At 43.1% G+C, this 23,738-nt stretch overlaps 1 protein-coding gene across 1 annotated transcript in view; it reads right to left on the reverse strand.

The window, feature by feature from the left end:
• TYSND1 (trypsin like peroxisomal matrix peptidase 1) overlaps positions 1-23,738 on the reverse strand; it is a 132,230-nt gene that overhangs the window by 102,795 nt on the left and 5,697 nt on the right. The window contains exon 2 of the mRNA XM_085603851.1: positions 14,902-16,157. Coding sequence (XP_085459977.1) covers positions 14,902-16,133 — 1,232 coding nt within the window. The 5' untranslated portion in view covers positions 16,134-16,157. The remainder of the gene's footprint in view (positions 1-14,901; positions 16,158-23,738) is intronic.

A 23,738-nucleotide genomic window follows, 5' to 3' on the forward strand; every position in this document is an offset into this window, starting at 1 on the left:
ATATTACTGTTCTTTATTTCATTGGCAAAGAGCTCAGTCCTTGATTTCTTAATCAATTGTTGATATGACTTGATGGCTGCTTATATAGTGTTTTTTTGAAGAGCCATAAGAGCGCCTCCAAGAGTGTTCCAGAATCTTAAATTTTTTTTTGCCAACATCAAGGTTTCATTGGACCAGGGGGCAGCATACTTTTTCCTGCCCCAGGCCGGTCTGACAGGGACAAAAGTGTCTAGCGCAGAAGTAAGCCCGTCCAGGACAGTATAATTTACTGCCTCCACATTGGGGTCCAGCTGCGGATGCCGTATATAAAGAACGTTTGGACATTTTTGAAAATTAAGCTAATGCCATGGACATTTAAAAATTGGGACTGACAGGAAGACTGAGAACGCCTTCTAAGCAGGTCGACATAAGGATTAAAAAATGATCTGTACAAGTCATAGGGAGATGGGTAAGTACCCTCAAGGAATGAAGGTTGAAAATAACTGGATAGAGAAGGTGCCCCGCTTAATGTGTGTCACAGTAACTTGTTGCGTTAGCTGACATGTTGCAAGATCCTCTAAGAAATTAACAATATCACCATCTTGCCTGGTTTCAAAGTGGATGTTAAGGTCACCTACAATGTTAAAGTTAGCTGGCTTAATGGTCAGTGAGGTCGTCAAGTTGGTTAATGCCTCCCTAAAAGTATTGGAAGGGCCTGGGGGCGCAGTAGATTAACACCCTAGATGTGAAATTATTGTTCAATGCAATTTTTAAAAAGGCACTTTCACAATCCGGAATATTGCCGGGTGACATCCTGCAAGTATAGTTCTCTTTATAAATCACTGCAATACCCCTGCCTTTGATGCTGATTATTGAAATTCTTAAAGCGGTAGCCAGAGGAAGTGCAAGGGCTGGTTCCGCCATGGAGTCCTGGGTTAACCAGGTTTCCGTCAGGAACACAATATCTGAGGTGTGATCTTGAATCAGATCATACACGTCAGCACGGTTTTTAACCAAGGAGCAGCAGTTCAAACTTAAAAGTTTGTATTCTGTAGCCTGGAGGGGTAGCTTCATAGTGGATACCACAGGGCTGATCTCATAACCACACGACTTACAAAGGAAAGGTAGTTCGTCTTGCGCCCAATCAGGATAATTACAAAGTGCTGGAGACGTCCTAAGTGTATAGAGTTCCAAAGAAGAATAAACTAGCCTGTGGAAATTTGGAGGGACAAAGGGCCTGGCTCCTGGTGCCGTTTAGGCATGGACGGACACAGACAGGCTTGCCATAGGCGCACCAGAGGCGTGCCCCAGTACACATCTGCGATATGGCCGGCATAATATTTAATAATATTATTGAAAGTAACACGTATAGTGATTCTGTCAATTCCTTTCATAATAGGATGTTGTTCTTTGTGAACTCTAGAGGATGCTTTCCTCTCAAAATCTTGCTGTTCAAGGTACTTCCTGTTTTTCTGAATGAAGCTTAGTGGGCCTAGTAATTTCATAAGTCTGTCATTGTTTTGCGTATACCAAGATTTGTACTGTCACATCTGATGACATTATGGCAAATGAGGACTATTTATTATTCATTTAGGAGATGGCATTAGGTGTTATTGCATTGTATTCCGTATTGTGATTTGCTGAGCCTTTGCATCGTTTTGCTCATCCCATTCTGAATGTTTAATTTTTGTAGTGAAATTCCCATAAAAGAGGGCTCATTTTGGGTATAAGCCAGAATATTTGGGAGTGGCTTACTTTAAATGTGACAGAGCGGACTCAAATCCAACTTCAGGCTGCATTTGACTGAGTTTTATGCTAATTCCCTATATATGAGATTATTACAACATTGGCTAATTTAGACTTGTGAAAAAAACTCTTCATCATTTAAGAAACCTAGGCAGAAGAAGGTTGGACTGGGGCTTGAGACAGGTTCAGCATACGTGCCCCTAGGTAGGTATGGTAGAAGCAAGAGTATGCAGTTGCTAATGGGAAATGGGAAATTAAGGCCGGGGGGGGGGGGAGAAAGGAAATCCAGTTGTCAGAAAAAGGGGATGGGGGATTGCTCCCTTAGGAGCAAGGGCCCTCACACACCTCAAGGGGTTTCATACTTCATCATCGGGCAGCTCCTCATTGGGCCAGCGCAGTAATGCCCAACTGACCATTCAAGAGGGCTCTTTGCCGGAGGTCTTTTCTTGTTGCCGATGTGAGATGGAAGGGGTGGTGGGGCATGTGGTAGAAGGAGGTGTGAGCAGAAGTGAGGAGGAGTGTGTGTAAAATACAAATAAATACAGGAATCCTAGAAGATTCTTCATTAACTGGGTTCCTGTGCCTCGGTTAAAAGACTAATGAGTCAAGGCGAGAGCAGGCATGATGAACCTCTCAGGCTCTAGTTAGTGTGTGTGAAATAAGGGGGTCAACATTTTTTATGCCTTTAGTAGTCCGAAGGATCTTGCATTTCGTCAGGACCAGGAGATCCTTATCTACTCATGTCGGGATGGTCTGGATGTGTGTCTGTGCGATACCATGCCCTTGAATATTAGGTTTGTAGTGTTGTATTATTTATACTAACATACAGTATACCTTCTGGATGCACCTAATAGGGGGTGGGGGTGCTGTGTCGGTTAGGGCAGTCGCACACAGGCATACCTGGGAGCAATCGGTGCAGCTCCGCTTGGCCATTGACCTACCCCTCATCTTAACCGTCACATTTAATAAACCTCCATGGCTTCTATCCTTATCTTGTCTCAAGAAGGCTCATTTAAGTGACAATGCTTTGAGTGTTATTGTACCCGCGGACAATCGATGGTCAAATTTAGCAGGTATTTGTCGAGACCATTGATATATAAAGAAAAAAAAGGAGCCAAGACACAGCCCTGGAGTATGCCTCTGGCTAAGCTAAAAGCTTTAGTTGCCTACCCACCAGGACCAAACCTCATACTAATACTAGCACTAGCATTTTGGAATGTAATTCCATCGCAAAATTAACAATACTAGTCTCCACCCCAAGTTCGGTCATAATGCTCCAGAGTTTGAATCTACTAGCAGAGTCAAACGCTAAACCAAGGTCAATGAAAGCTAAATATATCTTCCCTTCCTTAGCCACTGTATATTTATTTATCAAAAGATAAAGGTTGAGACATTGCTCAATTTCCCAAGGCCAGTACAAAAGCCAAATTGCAACTCAGAGAGAATATTATTTTTATTGGCCCAAGTTTGAAGTCGCTCTAGTAAAATCCAACCCATTATTTTTGCTGTAGAGTTAATTAGTGATATCGGACAGTAACACTAGGATTCCCTTTGCATTGCTTCTTAAAGATGAGCACAATAGTCATATGCGACCAAGCTTTGGGGGACCAGTGCTTAACGAAGCCTTGAGGTCATTCATCAAATGAGGGGTCATATTTACCTTAAAAAGATCCACAGGTATCCCATCCGGCCCTGGAGCTTTCCCACCCAGGCATGTATTCATAAAGTCTGTAACATTTTCCATACTTATAACTAGGCCGGAAAAAGAGGGAAGAGGAGCATTCGATACAATAAGATCTTCGGCGTGTGCCTCAGTGGCAAAAAATCCCTCACAAGGGGCAGAACATGGGTGCACCTACAAAAAGTATCATCAGAGTCGTCAAAATAGTTCTGGTTAACAGTCTGTCAGAATAGTTTGTTATCTTTAAAGGTACTGGCCAGAATTAAAGTTTGGTAAGCTTCAGCTTCCTCCCATTTTACTCTTTTGCACGCCAATAGAACATTCCTCTACTTCCTGCAACTGTGCACCAAATCAAGATCTCTGGGAGCTGCTTTAAACGCTTTCAATTAAGTGGCTATGGGCCTTTGGGCAGTTGGAGTCAAATCATTTAAATTGTTTCTTTTTATAGATATTGTGAACGAAGGTAAACAAATTCCTAGCTCTCTCACAAAGTAAGCCAAAGCTAACAATGATACCCTTGCTCTCGCTAGTCTCATTCAAACATGTTAAAAAGTCAGGGTAAGTAGTAGCCACAAAATCAGAAAGGACTTGATACTTTTCAATTAAAGATGAGCTCATTAGCACCCCTTTATTACCGGTATAGACCAACGGTAATAGGTTCATTTCGACCTGAACATTTTCAAACAAGGAACTATAGATCGAGATAGCTAACCATTTATGGTCACTATGCACAGATTCTAGGATTACATATTCTTACAGCCATCTACTAAGATCTTGAGAGAACAAAATAAAACCAATTTGGCTACAACAGCCCCTACCAAGAAAAGTAGGACTTAAAACTGGGTCCGCAGTCGGAGAACCTAATGTAAATTGCAAATTATATTTTGTTAAGAGTAAATGGAGTTCCTCCCCAAAATGACTGTGACAAAAGTGTAAAATACAGTCTTCTTCTGTGCCCAAAAACCAACAAGACCCTGTGGTTGACAGTTGGCAATGCCGAGTGTTAAAGTCTCACATCCGTAGGATAGAGCAATTACAATTAAGGCCATTTAATCTGCATTCTAAGTCCTTGTGTAAAGAATCAACTATAGAAAGATTGTTTGAATCAATGTTATTGTTATAAAAAATATGACTAACAATTGATGCACTTGACAATTTATCAGAATACGTTGATAATTGGGGGCGGGGGGGGGGAAGAATCAAGATTGGTCCATAGTACTCAAACCGGAAATGTAAGGGTAATTAATATAATTATACCTCCCTTTGCCCTTTCCATGTTCCCTGGTACCGCAGAGGTAAAATAAGCAGCACAGCCATCTATAAATATGCTTGCTGTCAACCAGGTTTCTTGGAAACAGACTACTTCATAGCACATAATAATGCTTCTGCAATTAGCATTTGATAATTTGGCAGCCAGACCTGCAATATTCCAGGAAACGAATCTAGTAACCTCGTTTGTGTAATTATTAGCACACTTCTTGGTAGAGGCCTCCCCTGCTGCACTCTCAATAACTGGAACTCAATTTGATGAGACAGATGGTGACAAATCATGATAACACCCCATAGCGAACTGAACCAGTGAACTAGAGGGAGTAACACAAGGTTGCACTCTATTCAACTGATCTAAATGCGAAAGAGGACAAAATCTGTCAGCAACTTGAATAGGACAGGTCACCGGAGGGAACTTCAAGGTGGACAGATTGTAGGTCTATAGAAATAGCACAAAGAGAGTGCCCTCAATCCAACTGAATGCACACTTGATTTGCTTAAGACTGTCCAGAACATCTCGTACAACAAGACTGTACCTAAAATTGATGACGATATACTCATAATTGTCAGGTTTAGGCCCATATCCTACCCATGAAACTCCTCACATCAAATGTACCTGATCGTGCAGTTGCCTAAATCCATCCAGCCTGCCATTAATGTAATGCACCACCTTGTTAAGTAACTGATCTTGACTCTCAAATAAATCTGGTCTCAAGGGGGTAACTCCTTTAAGACCAATCAGGTAAGGAGTAGACTCTGGGGGCAACTGTAAAACAGGTAACCAGTCCATTGAAGGGTTCATTTAAGTTTGTCTTTGGTTCCCCATATGCAAAGGTGCAATATTAGCCCCTGGGACCACGTTTGCTGACCCTGTTGGACCAAAGCGTCTGCAAGACGATCATGGCAAGTTCTTTTGAAGAGGGGTGGACTGAACTCCTAAAGTGTGCTGTGTCTGTGTGTGGATACCCCTGTTCAAGGCTCCCCCTTCAGTTAGGGTTGTCGTGCAAGCGTCGGTTTTCAGAGGCCTGATCAACTGTGCCAGCATGCTGAGCCCCCCTGACCAGATTATCGACAGAGTCAAGCCGGTCTAGAATGGTTTTAGTTAAGGCAGTTAGCCTGTCTTCCAAGCAAGCCAATTCATTGCTCCCCTCCAATTCCGTACTATTCTCCGACAATTTAGCAAGTGCTAAACCCTCATCGGTTATACTAATATAATAGGTAGGCATACCCTTCTTACGCTGAGCGTGTTTCTTTGTAGCAGGAGGTGGAGAGCAAAGTTAATCTGATGCTAGTAAGTGTTTAGGAGCATGCTCCAAGAAGACTATTACGTCAGATGAATCTACAACACACAGGATTTTCCTCCTAGTGCCAACCACTGCGGGTAGGTAATAAATCTACACAGTCAAGGATCCGGCCCCTTTGACCTGCCCACTCCCAGCAGATGATTTCATAACGGAGCTCAAACGTTCCTCCACTGAACCAATTTCCTGCTCTATGGACCCCCTAGCATTTGTGAGATAGAATAATACGGAGACTGCCCATAGGTTGTCCTTGTTGCTGGATGTGGACTTACTTTTTGCCCTGGCGACCAGTTCCAGATTACCAAATCGGCAAAGCATGCAACGCCCTATGGGCCCCAAGACAACGACAACCAATAGTTGGTTGGTAAAATTAAAAAAATATTAGTAAATTATTGGATGAGGAGGTCCCCGAATTTTGACTGCCTAGGGGCCTCCATAGGGTTTAATCCGGCACTGCCGGCAGAGGCTGATGTTTGTGAGAAACTCATCCAGTCTATGTTTTGGAGTGCCTACACTTAAGTTGATGTGAATGAGTGCCATGTTGAAATATAGCTATTGAGAGTGTAAACAATGAAAAAAACAGGTTTTGGCAAGAAGGAGGTCATGGACTAAATAAGTGACTGAATAGATAGACATAAATGTCTCAGAATCCTGATATGGATATGAATATAGGGAAAGTGGTCTGTGCAGAAGTGAAAGGGGAAAAAACGGTGATAAAAAATAAATGAGGTGGCCCTGGTTTGATGAAAAAAGCAAAGTTAAAAATAAATTATGAGAAGTAATGATGGGCCTACAGTAATAAATAGTAATACATGCTGGTGGGCGCCATACAAGACGGATAAATATAAAGAGCGTGCAAGATACTATGAAAATATTAAAGAAGTGTGTCAGTATGTAAAAAAGCTAGTGGCACTAGGTTGGACCATCAGGAAAGCAGTAGCAGCAAAATAAAGTGAAGAACACTAAGTGTAGCAAAAATAGTATGTACAAAAGGAAGTAAATGGGAATGAGAAATACCGACAAATAATAGTTCAGTATTCTGAGGTCTGCATCATAGAAAGTTGTAGAATGAGTTGATACAATAAAATTCACCAGGTATAAATACACATAAGTGTGTGGCAGTACAGTGTTAAGAACCAGATCCATTTAGTTGATACTGTATCTGGATTTGATATTAAAAGAATTGGCACATGTTGCCCTTAGGAAGTATTACCATTATTTTAGTAAACTATTTCATCAGATTGGAGGTAAGCTCCATCCCTAGGTGTATTCTTTCCAAGTAGTTTAGGCAGGATGCCAAAATTAGTTTGAAATGTTACAGTTTTAGAGGCAGCAACAGGTGTGGAGTTATGTTGCATTGTGGGCTCAACAAAAAGTAAAGGAGGTCCATAATACATAAGGGAAATGGTGTAAAAAGCATACATCAAGTTACAGTTAAAAGGCACCCTGTAGTCTGCTCATCACGGGTCCTAGATGTGATGCAAAATTTATTTTTAAAACATTACAGTTGGGTGTGCTAAAAAAGGCATGGAGGTATGTGATATTGTGGGTCGCAATATAAAGTAACTCAGTTACATTAGTCCCTAAAGGTAACAGTGTAGTTCCCTTTCATGATTGAGGTCTCTATCAACAGATGTTATACTGATGATCTGTTTACCTTCCATTTTTTACTTAGCTCTAATAATCTGTCACCACCTCTGGGGTTCATTTTTACTAATGCTTCGATGTGAAACCTGATAGAAATTCGGTCGTCACTTTGGTGCATATGTTAAAAGTGTTTGGCCAAGGGGTAGCTGTCATCTCTGATGCGGATGGCGCGTCTGTGTGATAAATTGCATTGCCCACATAAATCCTTGAACTGTGACTAACAGTTACAAAGGCAACAAATTTAGTGTTGCAATTGGTAAGGTCCAAAATTCTAAAAGTTTTGCTACTATCGTATTTGAATTCGGTTGTTTTGTCTAGAGCGAAACTGCACATATTACATTTACCACACTAGAATAAACCATTGGGTAACTATTGTAGCCAAGTATATTTAGTTACCACAGGTTTTGGAAATAATAAGCTGTGGCAGCCATGATAACAAATTATTCTGCCCCTACATTGTATAATATGGGATAATAGGTAACAGGTTTTAAGTGTGGGATCTATAGTAACAATGTGCCAATATTTGTTTAAAATCTTGTAAGTGCTGATGGTTTAAGAACTGTTTGGAGTGATAAGTGCTGGATGGTCATTGTTGGATCTCTTAGAGGACGTATTTGAAAGAAGAATAGTTCTCTCTTCTTAGTTCTGCAGTGTTTGTTTTTGCCGTTTTGTATTGTAGACAGGGCGTAACTTCTAGATTGGTACATGCATTTACACTATGCCAGAAAAACTCAGGTTCCTTAGTAATATTGCATACCGGCAGTGTTTGATCTGGAGTACAAAGTGAGCTAGTACTTTATGCGCGATAGTTAGGGTTATCTAAGACATATACAGACTTGGTCTTTCAAAGACAAGTTGGGCTTATCCTGGTGCCTCCACTATATTGTGGTAAGCCCTTCGTACAGCTGCTGGCGTTTCAGAGGTTTGTGGTTTATTTCCTTATGTGTTACACAACGTGCAAGGAGCTAGCACTACGAGGGTTGGAGCTGAGGCTGTTCCAGCACTGCTACAGCACTGGTGGTTCCAGCAGAGCACACTGTGGTGGGATACAGCACACCTGGATGAACAACAAAGGAGGTGTGTAGGTCAGAGGGATATAGTACAACAACCTCTGAGGTCAGCAAATGGTTTTGAGCCACCTCACTGGAGCGGTGACAAACTCAGGCTGCAGCCCAATCTCATGTTGGACTGAGTAAGACCACTGTGGGGAAGCTCTACAACAAAGCAGTGTGCCTAGCAGTCCCTTGACCTCTGTGTTCTAATTATAGGCAGCAGTTCACAGTCTGAGCTGCTGCTCTTTACTATGTTGTACAGGGTGTAGCTAGGTTGCAGCAGATTTCTGATCTCGTCCGCACCTCTCTTTCAGCGGTAATACAGGCATGCAAGAAGATGGTCCTCACTATTGAGTTGGCAAATTCCCCTTCTTGCGAGTACTCAGTGGCGTAGCAAGGAAAATTTCTTGTCACCACTTGCATCCCCAGCTTGACAAAATGGCACAAATATGCGTTTAAAACACATTGTTGCCATTTTGTCACCCCCCCAGTGATGACACCCAGAGTGGCACGCACCCACTGCACCCCCCTTCCTATGCCACTGTGAGTACTGACTCTCTGGGACGCTATCTTGTTGAGGTGGGAACGTATTTGTTTTGCAGAGCTGCACCTAACATTGTATGGACTTGTATATGAGCCACTCTTTTAGCATGCCCAATGGGCTGTGTTAGGCTGCATGCCTCCTTGCTGTCCCCCCACCAAATCATAGGGTTTTACTTCTTTTTCATCAGCAGCATTTTTCCAGCCCTGTGCTGCTCAGGTTTGAAGGGTTAGTCTGTCCTGTGTAATTGGAGGCCATAATAGGGAGAACACCTGCCTGCATTACTTCTGGGGTTTAGCCAGCGGCTGAATCCTCCTATTTTTAACTTGGTAGCTCGCTGCTAACTTCCAACTTGTTGATATTTTAGCCTAAGTGCACTCCCTAGAACTACAAAGTTGTTTCTATCCTTCACTACCCCTGGTATCTATTTTGTTGGGGCACATTTCTACTTCTTTATAAGTCGGGGAGTTGGAGTGGTTCGTTTGGGGGAACAACTGTTACAGTGTCTTCTGTGGTCCCTTTTGGGTGTGCATAAGATTGTTACTGCATCTTCTCCCTATTACTCGCCAGCTATGGGTAAGCGGAAAGCCGCTGATGCTGTCACTCCCACCAACAAAAGCAACAAGTGTGCTAGGAAGGCTAGAGATTCCTGGACTCTCAATCAAATCAAATTAATGGGTTGAGACAATATTGAATCCACCCGGATCCACAGCAACTTGGGGGCCAGGGAAGAGTGTGAAAGCTACCCTTACTGATATTTTTGGGAAGAAGCCCGATAGCAGGTCCTAGCAGAACTGTTGCCTCCAGACCGTCCGACATGATACAAAGAGGACAAAGAGGGGGGGCACGGATAGGGTTCTCGGTAGGGAAATCTGGGATTTCACCTGCTGTTCGAGATTAACTCAGACAGGACATAGCGAGTGGCTATTTCAACTTCAAGCAAATTAACGTATCAAAACTGGGGAGGGGATGTTTTGAGGACAGAGAGTCATTACATAGTAAAGTTCTACACTGGCTAAGGGGCATTTAACAGGGTAAGTCAATCATCATGCAAGATATCCTGAATGCCGGTACACACTTCTCAGAGCTTGAGGCACGTGATTCCATCCATGTGTCGGTGGCCTCTAGGGAGATCCTAGATGGCTTGCTGGCAATTGAAGCTCGAGATTTTTATACCACAGACACTGGGATCCAGCTTGCTTTTTGTAGCATTAGAGGGAGGGGTGGCAATTTCCAACCAAGGGAGGGTGTCACTAGGGGGGAGCAACCATTGAGTTATGTGGATTGACTGCAACCTATAGCTGGCCACAGCACCCTTGTACTGGTGCCCCCCTTACCTGCCCCTGAAGTCTTGATATCTCCGATGGTAGCAGAGGCAGAAGTTGTCCTAGGGGGCAGGGATGGTCCCTTGGGCACCGTACTGGAGCAACCGAGACCTATGGGACAACTGCAGATCCTCTCCTGGAATGTGGCTGGCTTACTCAGTAAGCTAGTTGACCCATTATGGGCGACTATATTGATATCTTCCTTCTTTGCCTTTTCCAGGAGACTTGGGGCTTAGAGCGGCTACACAGGTCTGGTTGTGCCACCTTTTCAGTAGATGCGATCCCTTCTACATCTGGCCGCCCCTCCGGAGGATTACTGATATGGGAAAAAACTTCCCTCAATTGCGATACTGAGCAACTAAAAATTGAATCGCCAGATGTGCTAGGGTTGTCTATAAGGGCTAAAAATAGACCCTCTATTAAGATCTACAAGATTTATAATCGTAGCGTGGGCTCACTTCTACATTGACTATTCTCGATAATCATCTAGAGTCTTTGCCCCACAAACCTAAGCTCATTCTCGGGGTGATTTTAATACCACCTTAAGCGGAGGACGCAGCCTTGGCTATCCCAGAACTAGGCGCCCCTTTTAAAAGCACGTCTTGCAGTGGCCTCACAAATGGCCCTACTTATTATTGTCCATAGGATCCAGGCATGTAATGGCAGGACAGACTCTGGCCAGATTAGGGTATTTAACTTCTCCAGGGGTCTAGCAAGCAGTTGATATGATTACATATTGGTATCTCCTCACCTATGGAACTGGCTGGTGGACTTCTGCGTTACTAATAGGTCAGAGATTGATCATAATCAACTTCACCTAAACCTTAAAGAGGGCTGCTTGAGATTTGAGACCAGATCACTCTACCTGGGGATGTAAATGTTGGAAATTCTAGGAGGGCTCTTAAGTGGGGAAAAATCAACTCCTGCCCTGTGCAGCTCGCCTCTATTTATAATCTCTTTGATACAGTTCTTTCTCCCTACGAGGATGCTGACATAGGCAATATTCTCATCTCTACCATCCTTGGCCACTTCTTTGGTTCTTTAAGTCGCCTTTTTGAAGTGGAGATGGGCGCTGGAATACAAAAAAGATGCCTCCAGGTTCTCCAAAGGCTGAAAACATGCCAAAACATGCTTGCTAACTGCCATCAGTTGTTTATGCACTCTGCAGATTTGCGAGGCAAGAAGTTCATACAAGAAGGTGTTAGAGGCCAGCAATAAGAATTGGGATGAGCAAAATTGGCTGGATTTGTTAGAAGCCTCCAAAAGGACGGATGTTTGCTCATTTTGGCATATAATTGAGGAAGGCCAAACTCCAACAGTCCATCACATCCAACAACAGACCTGGGTGCAACGCTTTGGCAATCTCTATTCTACACCTCCCCTAGCCCAGTTGCCCTGTAGCACTGATTGGAAGGCTAATGTAGACTCTGTGGAGTTTTATCCTATCACCAAGGAAGCTAATTTGCCCCTGAAACCTGGGAAACACCCGTAATAGATCTTATACCTGGCAACTTGCATCATTCTGAGATCAAGATCTGGGCCCTGTATATTAAAATCCTGTCTAATTCCATCAGGTCAGGTGCTCCTCTCCCTGATTCAGGGAGAGGAGTGGTGATTATTCCAATGTTCAAAAAGGTTGCCAGATCCGACCCTTGTAATTACAGGCCTATCAGCCTTATTGACATCTTACAGAAGGTGTTCCATCGTCAGGTTTTGGCTAAACTCCAGGTGTTGGTCAGCAATTTTAATGTCCTCTCTCCATTCCAGTCCAAGTTTAGATCCAAGGTGAGAAGAGTTGATCAAATATTCAGATGCTTGTTGATACTTTAGAAGTATATCAAGATCCTGAAGGACCATCTATACGTTGCCTTCACTGATCCTGGAGCAGCTTTCAATCTTGTCTCCAGAGCTTGTCTCTGGTAGTCCCTCAGGTCAATGGAGGACCCTTCAACCTTGGCATGAGAACAACTATGCCCAAGTGCGATAGGGTAAGGAAGGAGAGGAGTAACATTACTACAGGGGAGTGAGAAAGGGTTGCGTTCTTGCACCAACGCTGTTCTCCCTATACATTAACGATGTGTTTAATCACCTTCATGATTGTATCTATTACTCCCCTAAACTTGTTGGTCTTTCCATCCCCCGGAGGCTGTTCGCCGATGACACACTTCTTATCTTAAGTACTCCTGTTGGGGTTTAGAACCTGTTAAACAAATTTCATGATATCTGTAACCACAGGGGGCTTGAGACCAATGTCAAGAAAACTAAATTCATGACCCTAAGGCTGCATGGATTCTTCTGTAGAAACTTGACATAAGGGACTGCGGTACTTGAAGAAGTCAAGCACTTTGATTACCTTGGTATAAGGTTCAGCAGCTCCATGTCATGGTCTTCTCACATTGAAAAGTCCAGGGATATCTTACTACATAAATCAACCACTTTTGGAAGGATGCACAGGGATTCCACTCAGAGGTCAATATCCCCAGCAGTGGAGGCCTATAAAGTTGGTGTCTAGTTAGCTGCACTGTAAGGGGCCAAGGTATGGGGTACAGGTCCCTTGGATATCCTCACAGCTAGAGAAAATCATTTTATAAGGTTCGTACTATTCATTCCCTCAATCTACGCCACTCGTCCCCTTGTATTTCAACCTAGATTAAAGCGGATTGGTGACCTAGCACCTCTGAGACCTTTGGTATACTGGGTTAGGATATGGTCGTGTCCTGAACTTGAATCCTATAGGCAAGGCATTCGTGAACGTATCCAATTGGACAAGGACACAACTGTTCCTCAGCTATCCCATATTAAAAAACACTCTTTACTCTGGGTCTGAAGGCCTTGTGGAGCAATTCCTTTGCCATCAATTCTTCAAAGAAGGTTCTTGTGAAGAAAGTAGTCTGAGGGCATATAAAAACAGAATGTATGCAGAAAGCTGATAGTGAAAGCCTTACTGGAAGGTTCTTGTCTACAAAACCCCCTCCTCAGTTTGAATCTTACCTTGATGAGGGCCCTCCGCAGTGGGCTAAAGTGATTTTTATTCAAATTTAGGGTTGGCACCTTAGCAGTAAACAGCTATAGAGGGAACAAGACAAGCCCCGATGTGAGCGATAAGTGATTGTGTTACATATGTTTGGATAGGGTGGAAACCATAGAAAATATTATGTTTTGCTGTCCATTGTATTCCTCAACAAGAGCAGAAGGGCTGAAATCAGAGCCTGGGGTTCCAGCACTATTTACCTGCTCTTTGAATCTTGAGCTCAGACACAAGCAGAGTAGATTTTTATTGGCAGTGGGTGTGACTAGCAAGCGACTCGGATTTCTGCTATAACACTAGAGCTATGTACTTTAGTCAAATTGGCAGTGGGAGCGCCTAGAAAATAACTCCGCTTCCCCCCTTAGTACTAGGGCACTTGCACGTTACCTAATTTGCCCGACCTGAGGGACCATGTAGGGAGTGTATACATACGAGTTGCGATATGTGAGCCACCACTGTTACTTGTCGGCATATGTGAAGGCTATGCAGTTATTTTAGTCAATATTAATGACTTTTATCACGTACGCCAATGAGCCCATTAATACATTTTACTGGTGTACTATTCTTTTAATATTTATATTGTTTATATGGTCTGTGATTACACCTAATCATAATTATTACTATGATATACATGAAGTCTACCTTTAGACATGGCAGACCACTTTAGGTTATTTCTATGCTCTGTGCTTGTATATTCTTCTCTGTGTAATCAGGCTTATAGTGGAGTGCTCGATTAAACATTGTTAGGTAAGATCGCTGTACTGTTCTTGCCAAGTTAATGTACTGTGTTTTAAATTGCTTTTATTGTGTTACTTTAATGGCCTACGGCCGAAATACAGCATTTCTCTACTTGGTGAGTTAGTGCAGACAGAAAAGCAGGAGGCCAGAGGGCTGCAAAGCTGACTGGCGTCTGAAAACCTTCAGAGGCAGTAGAAATCCCAACCAAGGAACCATCTCCAGGACAGGTTCCCAAAGAGGAGGTGAGTGACTTTGAAGGGCTGACGAAAGTGATAGCAAATGTTTCGGTTAAAAAAGATGCATGTAGGGGACATGTCTGTCTCAAGGATGTATCGCGGTGATGGTGTTTTGTCTCGAGGGAATCTATTTTAGGGGAGTCAATGAGAGGGCTATTTGATAGGTTTCCCTGGAAGGGAGAGTTTGTGAGTGAGGAGGTGCATGTATGAACGGCAGTCAATAAGGAGAAGGGCGCATTTTGAGATACAGGGCACCCCAGCAAGCACCTACCACCTTTATTACTAAATGGCAGCACAGACATTTTATGACAGTAAAGAGAAACACAAATAAACTGTGACGAAATAGATAACAGCTTACCCGCCTACTGTCTGGTACCTTCTCCTAACAAGGATCCTGGATGCTCCACTCACCACATGCCGACAGGTCAAGACTGTTCTCGTATTCACTAGCACTCCAGATCCCCAAACGTGTCCACAATCCACCAAAACTGCTGCTGAAGTAAGACGTTGAAAGAGCTTTGATCTTGGCTCAGATTTCATGGAGGTCTTTGGCATAAGCATCATCCCTGGCCACATATCAATCAGAGGTCTGCTTAGAGCAGGTAAAACCCTTTTCACATTCTCCAGGATCTGACTAACAGAACAGAGAATGGTCAAACCAATCCACTCGTTGGCCTTCCAGCACAAGGGCACGACAATGATTCCTACTAACGCTAAATTCCCTTCATTAATGGTATAGGCACCTCCTCCTTCAGTGCCTGGCAAGCAACGAGAGTCTGTCAGGATTACGACATTTCCTTCTCCTGCCACATTACTGACAACACCTTTACTAAGAGTGTTCAGAAAAATGTCGGGATAAAACATACCGAAGGGGGAGCCACAAGTAAACAGTACATCGCCTTTGTTCAGTGATGAAGCTTGCATTAACTTCATTTCAACACAATCGGAGACTCCTTGGTCTGTAATCTTTAGTACTGCAAACCAGTGTAGGAACTGCAATTCCTTCTCTAAATCATTGTGGTCTAGTTTTTCCTCTTCGCTGGAGAATGACCAACTCTCTGCTTTGCTAAAAAGCTGGTGAAAGATGTTCTGAAACTCTTTACAAGGCACCATCATAAGAAGCTGGGCCTCATGCTGCTTTGTCCTTTTTTGCCATACAACTTCATTTGAGAGTGCAACGACTCCAAGTTCAGGTTTGCCAGCCCCAATCTCCATGTGAATATTGCTTTTTGCATATCCTTTCTTTTTGGTCTCATTCAGACATTGGATATTAACAACAAGGTCATGGGAGAAGTTCTCTAGAAGCAACAGTTGTTTCTGCTCTAAGCAAACCATATCAATGTCGTTGAGCAGGAAGGGGAGGAATACTGATCCATGGCAGAGCACAATCCCCTGCCTCTGATTCACAATGACACCACTACAGCTCCAGGGCCCATTACCATGCAATGGCTGTTCAGCATGCTTTGGAGAGTCATCAAGAGCTGGGCTGACATCAGTCCTCCCTGGGAACTTGTTTCTGGCTGGGGGATTGCAACTTGCCTGTTTTCTGGAAGTGATGACAACACAGCCACTCTGCTCCCAGATGTGCATGTTCAAATTTGTCAGCTGCAGCCTCTATCAGGAAAGAAGTAGATGCCAGATGTGATCACTTATATTGCTAATAATGCCAAAGAAATGCTGTCATGCATGACACATATTTCAATCCCATAAGATACACACACAATTAACTTTTTTGAAATGGGCTATGAGAATTGAAGCAAACAAGGGTAACAGCACAACATTAGAACAAACGTTTGAATAGCTAATTCATTTCATATTATCTTTATTTCGACAATGCATGTGTCATAAAAGAAATGAATAAAATTTAAAACAAATCATTATCAAATTTACAATGTAAAAGTACATTAAATAACAATATTAACCATAATAATAAGATCATCATCATTGCCTGTGGAGAATATCACCTAAAAACTCATCCATCATTTGACTATCATGTACAGTGGAAATAGTCTCATTTTGAGATCAGATTTCTTCTAATATTCCACATTGCAGCTAGAAATTTGCTAACAGCAAAAACAGTTAATGGAGATAAATCAGATTTTAATATACGATAAGCATCCAAATATTTTCTAAACCCCCATTTTTTGCATATGGGAACAATCCACTTTTTCCTGGATCTCATATAAGAAGGACAGAAAAACATTACATGAATGTCATTCTCCAATTTTTCTGTACAGGCAGGACAATTTGTAGTAGTTGGTGGGTGCCATCTACTCGTAAGGGCTCTAATTGGTAGGGAGTTGTATCTCCATTGGAGGAACAATTTCCTGAGAACAATGGGGTTAATATCATCCAAGACTGTCTCCAACTTATAATAATCTTTCATCAATAAGAATTAGTTTGTCATTGAGCCCACTTTGTCGCTCAATAAGTAAACAGACAGATTACATTCATAATACATGGTAACCAGGTGATTACGGGATATATTCATACAAGCCTCTGCCGGGTTCGACCATAGAAGAGGACACCCCAGCCTCTGAAACTCATTCTTTATATAATTTAACCATGGGAGTTTCTGAATAATTGGATATTTTAATAATTCCGAAAATTCTTGCCTGTAGATACTAAGTTCTGGGGTTACCCATAAGCGCCTCCAGAAAGTTAGAGGCTTTAAACCTAGTTCCTCCTTTATCGATCTAATTCCCAAGTCAAGCCTGAGGGGAAGAAGGGGGGAACTAGTAGGAAGGGACAGTAAATTCCTAAGGAATTTATTTACCGTTGCAACAATTGCAGGGGCACAATTGTGTCCCCACAACTCACCGCCATAGGTTGCTGCCCCTCGAGCCTGCATTTTATAAATCTCAAGTGGGTGTCCAATAGGTTTTATCTGGGATTTATTCCAGAGTTTGATAATTCCCCCCGCCTTTTGCGTTAACTTTAGTTGAGATTTAATCTGGTGTTGGATCCAGGCCAAGTTTTCATTTAGGGTCAATCCCAGATACTCAAACATGTGGACTCTTTCCAGGCTAACACCATCTATAGTCGGATTTGGACAAGAGGTCTTGGGAGGATTAAAAACCATAAACTTTGTTTTGGCTGTATTTATTTCCAGCCCCCGATCATGACAGAAAGAGACAAAGCCATCCAAAACTCGCTGTATGCCCATTGGAGACTTAGCAAGTAACAGGGTATCGTCAGCAAACATAATCGCGGATATCCCTGTACCAGCGAGCCTTGGTGCGTCTCTGTTGGTAACCATATTCAAGTGGGAGATGACTCCATTTACATAGAGACAAAACAGGGTTGGCGCCAAGACACAACCCTGTCTAACCCCCCTTTCGACGGGGAAACTAGACGATAAATTGCCTTCTCTCCCACACCTGACCTTTGCAAAGTTGTTGGTATGCAGTCGTATTATAATATCCAAGAGTGGGGGTGGAATTCCTAGATCCCGTAATACAGTCCAAAGCTTCACACGTGGGACCAAATCAAAGGCCGCACGCAGATCTACAAAGACGGTATATAGGGAACCACCCTCCACCTTGACCGTCTTCCAGAAAAGCATCTTTAATCTGAAGATCTGATCAATTGTTGATATACTCTTTCTAAAACCCGCCCGATAGTGGCTCAGAATGTCAAATTCCTCCATCCAATCCAAGAGGCGATCTAAAATCAGCCTCGCAAAAAGCTTCTGGCCAACATCTATTAGGCTAATAGGCCTGTAATTGGCTGGGAGCAGAGGCGACCCCTTCTTAAAGATAGGGACTACTTCCGCTCCGAGCCAAGTAGAGGGGACCGGCATACCCGCAGAGATTGCATTGAATATTGTTAAAAGATAGGGCGCCCATACTCTGGGTTGATGTTTGTATAAATCTCCAGGAACCCTATCCAACCCTGGAGCTTTACCCGCAGGAAGCCTTGATATAGCAGTCAGGACCTCACCCAAGGTAAAACTAATCACTACAGTGTCAGCAACATCACTTATCAGCAATTGGGCCGATGAACCCTCCTTGCAGGAAGAGTCCCCCCTATACAGCATGCTGAAATGATCTTCCCATACTTCTGGGGCAATATTCGGGTAAATTGCTGGATCAGGTTCAGCTGAACCAGTGGTCACGATCTGCCAAAACCTCCTCGAGTCCCTGTCCGCTAAGGCAGTTGTTAGACTAGCCCAATTCTCATTGCCCCATTCAAGCTTAGCGTGGTGAATTAGGTGTCGATAGGTGCGTCTCCTAAGTTGGATAACATCCTTACTTAAATTATCTTTTAGTGCATCCAACAATTCACTCTTCGCTAATCTACATGCCTGGTTATACCAGGAATGCTTTCTTCGTGGGATTCTCCTACTAGGAGCTAAGGGGTTTAAAATATCTAATAGGCTAAAGAATAATGCCTTGTTAAGTTCACCCAATTTTCCATAGGAATCAGACAAGGGTTGATGCTCAATAAGGGCAGCCATATCTTCCAAAGCTAAACTAACCCTAACGTATATTTTTAATAATTCATCTCGGTTACTAGCCAACTTTGCCCATCGTACCCTCCGTCTGTTATTAGAAAGAGTAAGACTATTAGTTTTATAAGGTTGCAATAAAGTTTCACCCTTACACAAGCCTGGTAATAAAAAGTCCAAGATCAGGGGATTGTGATCACTCTCTCCCCTAGGGAGCACCCTGAAGTCCTGGACTCGGTTCCACTCCTTGCATTGGATGAAAATATAATCAAGGCGAGCCTCCCTGCCAGGTTTATTAAAAGTAGGCCTAGAGGGGTTATCAGATTTTGTTCGTCTGTTACATGCTCTGATCGAATGAGCCAATACTAAGGAAGTAATTTGGACAGCCAAAGGTGCCCAGGATCTTACTGTAGGGCCTACCACAGGTGGGATTTTCCATAAATCATCCTCCTCCTGGTTTATGGGGTCCAACAACCCTTCAAGTGGTTCAAAGTGAGAGTTAAAATCTCCACCCACCACTAACAGGGTATCCTCAGGAATTTTAATCAATACCATAGATAACTCTTCAATGGCCCTTGACTCAGCAGAGAGACTGACCGGTCTTGAATAAACGTTAATCAAGGCCATTTGTAAGCCGGACCGCCAATCCAAGAGTACACACTGCACATCCTCAGACCCTGTGTCTAAAACAGTAACACTACAACCCAAATGAATAGCAACCCAGATTGTTAAACCCCCAGATGGTCGGCCCCTTCCTCCCCACCTGGCTGGGACTGAAAATGAAGCAAACCCGGAGCGAAAATGCTCTTCCCTGGCCCATGTTTCCTGGAAACAGCATACATCTTGAAGGTCTATAAACGAGCCCCATTCGGGACAATTAAGCTTGTTAGAAAGACCAGCTATATTCCAGGAAAGAATTTTGAGTAAAGAAGGGCTACTAGGAATAACAGGGGACTTTTCACAGGAAACTTCATTAATTGGGTTCGGGGTTTGTCTATAATCCCTACTATCAGGGGGAGAAACCACCAAGTGCAAGTATGCACAGTCAGGCTCACCCTCTTCCCTCCCACTGCCGTTCTCCTGTTGGAGTCAATCAACCTCCTCAAGGCAATTAAACCTATTATAATCAGAGAGGTCATCCCAGGTGGGGGTATTTTACCTAATATGCCTATACCTTCCACTTTGAAAAGTGGGTCCCACCCTTATCCATTCTTCAGCACTCCCTGAGTAGGGATCGGTATTTCGTGATGGATAGAAAAACGATAGTGGGAGGGGTTGGATAAATGAGCCTCCTGTATTCCCCACCCAGTTAGAAATATATGACACAATCTGAGGATTTCTAAAGTTCACCAGAACGCAGTCACCCTTGATTTTCTTCGGGGTATTTCCCAACCAGCTAATCCTCCTAACCATCAGGACATCAGCTCTCAGAGTCGGAGGAAGTGGCCTGTGGATATTCAGCCAACTGGTCACTTTATTTTTAAGGGAATCATGGGTTTCTAAATCTGGGTTAGCAAGCTCGGGAACTCCACTCAAAACTATTACGTAGGGAGCTGCCTCAGGAGTAAGATTCACAACATTTTTCCATGTTGGTCTACCTGAATCTTGGTTGGTAGTGCCGCCATTCTCATTAGAAACTTTCCCTGCTTTAGTTAAATTTAATTTAGGTGATGAATTGGAAGAACTTGCAGTGGAAATTGGTTGTTTCTGTGGGAGTGGCGGCATAACAGCAGTGGAAGATGGTACATTTGAGGAAGGTGGGGGTACATCTATTGGGATCATTTGGCTAGGTATTGTAGATTTCAACAGACCAACAGAGTTAATAACAGTAGGGAACAGAGGTTCAGCCATATTCACTCGAGGGACACTTTGAATCATACCATTAGTCCTTGCACAGTTATCACTAACCCCAGTAGCCATAGCAATTTCTTTTAGTCTAGCATCAATAGTGTCAAATCTGGTCATTAGAGGGTCGAAGAGACCTTTCAGGACTCTTGTAAGAGCATTTAATATACAGTCCTCAGCTACTCCAATTCCCGTACCCGATGCAAGAGAGGGAGGTTTCAATTGAGAAAGGGTTTGAGCAAAATTTGGGGTAGGTATTACATTAGAAATTCCAATCGGCCTTGTATCCACTAGAGGTTCATTTAATACTGGAGCATCAGAAGTGCAATCTATTTCCCTTAAGTTTCCTCGCACATTTTCTTTTGGGTACAGCTCCCTCCCGTGTGCCTCGTACACATAGCGAGTTAGGTTCACTCCCCACAAGTGAAACAGCTTCCGATAAGGGAGCAGATGGACACTCGGGAATCGGTTGAAGCGAGTCTCGTCGTGAAGTTGTACTAGTCCTAAGTTCCTGCAAAACCGATTCAATCGTTTGATCAATACTGTCCATTAGGGCAGTATGTGAATCATCCATGTCACCCGGCGATCTAACAGTTGCAAGTAGGCCCAGGGAGGATCTTCTAGTACTTTCAATGCCCTCTGAAAGACGTCTTTCTAGAATATTTAGCTCATTATTCATTACAGAGTTGGCCCTGATGAGAAAACTATCCAAAGTACCTGAAACCATTGGGGATAAGGGCATGATTTTCTTCCGCATACCTTTTGATGACATTAACATGTACCTATGCCGGTGTGCCCCACCGAAACCAAGGGGGGGGCCCGGTCCGAGCTTGAATGGGCTTAAACGGGCCCGCCCTTTGCCCGGGCTTCGCCCCGGTCTGCGCCCCGCACGCGTCCCGCTCACGCGAGACTGAGTGTGGCTAAAATAGACAGAGGGAGGAGTCGGGAAGAGGAGCCAGGTGCAACAACTGAATAATGCGCAAGGCGCACTGGTCCTCGCAGTCCCAAGGATAAAAATGTTCTTATTAAAACACTCTTTGCCTCCTCAGCAGCCGGTCAGGTCCTCCGTGGCAACCACCGCAAATGAAGGATTAAAATGAGCAATGACAAAGCCTGCGAGCGGCTCCCGCGAAGCGGGGGCCGCGAGGCGTTAAGTAGTTTACAGGGGAGGAGTCGGGAAGAGGAGCCAGGTGCAACAACTGAATAATGCACAAGGCGCACTGGTCCTCGCAGTCCCAAGGATAAAAATGTTCTTATTAAAACACTCTTTTCCTCCTCAGCAGCCGGTCAGGTCCTCCGTGGCAACCCCCGCAAAGGAAAGATTAAAATGAGCAATGACAAAGCCAGTCTACAAAAGAACAATTAAATACAGTAACAACCCACTAGACTTGCGGAACAAGTTCTAGGAACTCAAATTAACCAGTGCATCTAAAACCGTACGTGTGACACTCCACTAGGGTCAAGTAAACTTAAACAGATAACAACTCATACTATTAAAACAATCTCTACATGACAGGTAAGTTAAAACGGAAACCCATGAATACATGGTAGCAGATAACAGAACCCAATTAGAGCCACATAGATTCACTAACCTCTTAGGCGACATAATGTAGACCTAAAATAAATGGTTAACGTCAAACACACACCAAAGGACACATAACATGATATAGTTTGGAAAAAACCTTCGCAAGGCAACAAGTCTAAAACATCATCTCAATTTAAGAACCTTAAAAATTTGAAAAACACAAAAAGATAGCACATCAACCCATTATTGACTAAACACTTGACACCACAAATAGAGCCACTAAAAGGATTGAAGCAACCGAACTGTACAGCATAACACTTGGCATTAACCAATAAATAGGTCCACTGAAATGAAACCTCTTATAAGAAAACTAGCAACAGTGAGCCAGGTACTCAAAGTTTGGGTAAAAAAACAATCAAAAGTATAGAATCGAATTGGTAAAAATCCTACTGGCACACCAGCAATCATTAAGTAACCGAGAATGCTGAAAATGCTGCATGGCAATTCTGTAGGCCTGAAAGCTTCGATACATGGACGAAGTACAGTCTCCGAACTACCAAGCAAAGAGCTACAGCATTCCAAAGAGGTGTTTTAATTTGCAGATTCGCATAAACAACATACAAACCAGCATACCAATTAGGACAAATCACACGTTTTTAGATAGCACTACACCAGCCAGCCCACAAAAACATCAACTTATCTGCAGACTCACACAAACCACCTATCCAATTATTCAATTTAATACCGCGATTATACCCAGATTATCAACCACTTTAACAGAAAGAACTCTGCACATTGAAAGGGGCAATTAATGAAAAACTGTTAAGAAATGTAGGGTCACACACACCAGCCATAACTGCAAGTCAAGGCATTCCTTTTAAACAGACCCTCTTCCTCGGACGACTGAGCTAAAGTAAGCAGGGATCATTCTTCTCCTGAACAATTATTCCTGCAGCTAAACCACAACCATCTCAACGACTGAAAATTGAGATTCACACGTGGCTTAGATACCAAAAACAACTTTACACAACATAAAGTAGAGTTTGCTTTAATTTTACTTGTTACCCCAATGCCCATTCTGCTGGATAGCATCAATATCGCTATGCACTATATGGCATCTAGCCTGATGCCTCATTCAAAGATAAATAACAAACCAATAGGCCCACACAATGCTCGACCTCTATGTATTCCCACTAAATCCTTCTTAGAGTTTGATCTTGAAATGTATACTTTGTACAAAGCTGTAAAGTTTCACAGCTAATTCTGTGCTCCATAAACATCACACAGTGGAATATGGACACTGTAATTATTAGTTGGAAGACCTGGATTTACTAAAATAAAACATGACCCCTTACTACCACTTAGTCAATTTAGT

This window comes from Triturus cristatus, chromosome 1_2 (assembly GCF_964204655.1).
Source record: "Triturus cristatus chromosome 1_2, aTriCri1.1, whole genome shotgun sequence".
Taxonomy (NCBI): Eukaryota; Metazoa; Chordata; class Amphibia; order Caudata; family Salamandridae; genus Triturus; species Triturus cristatus.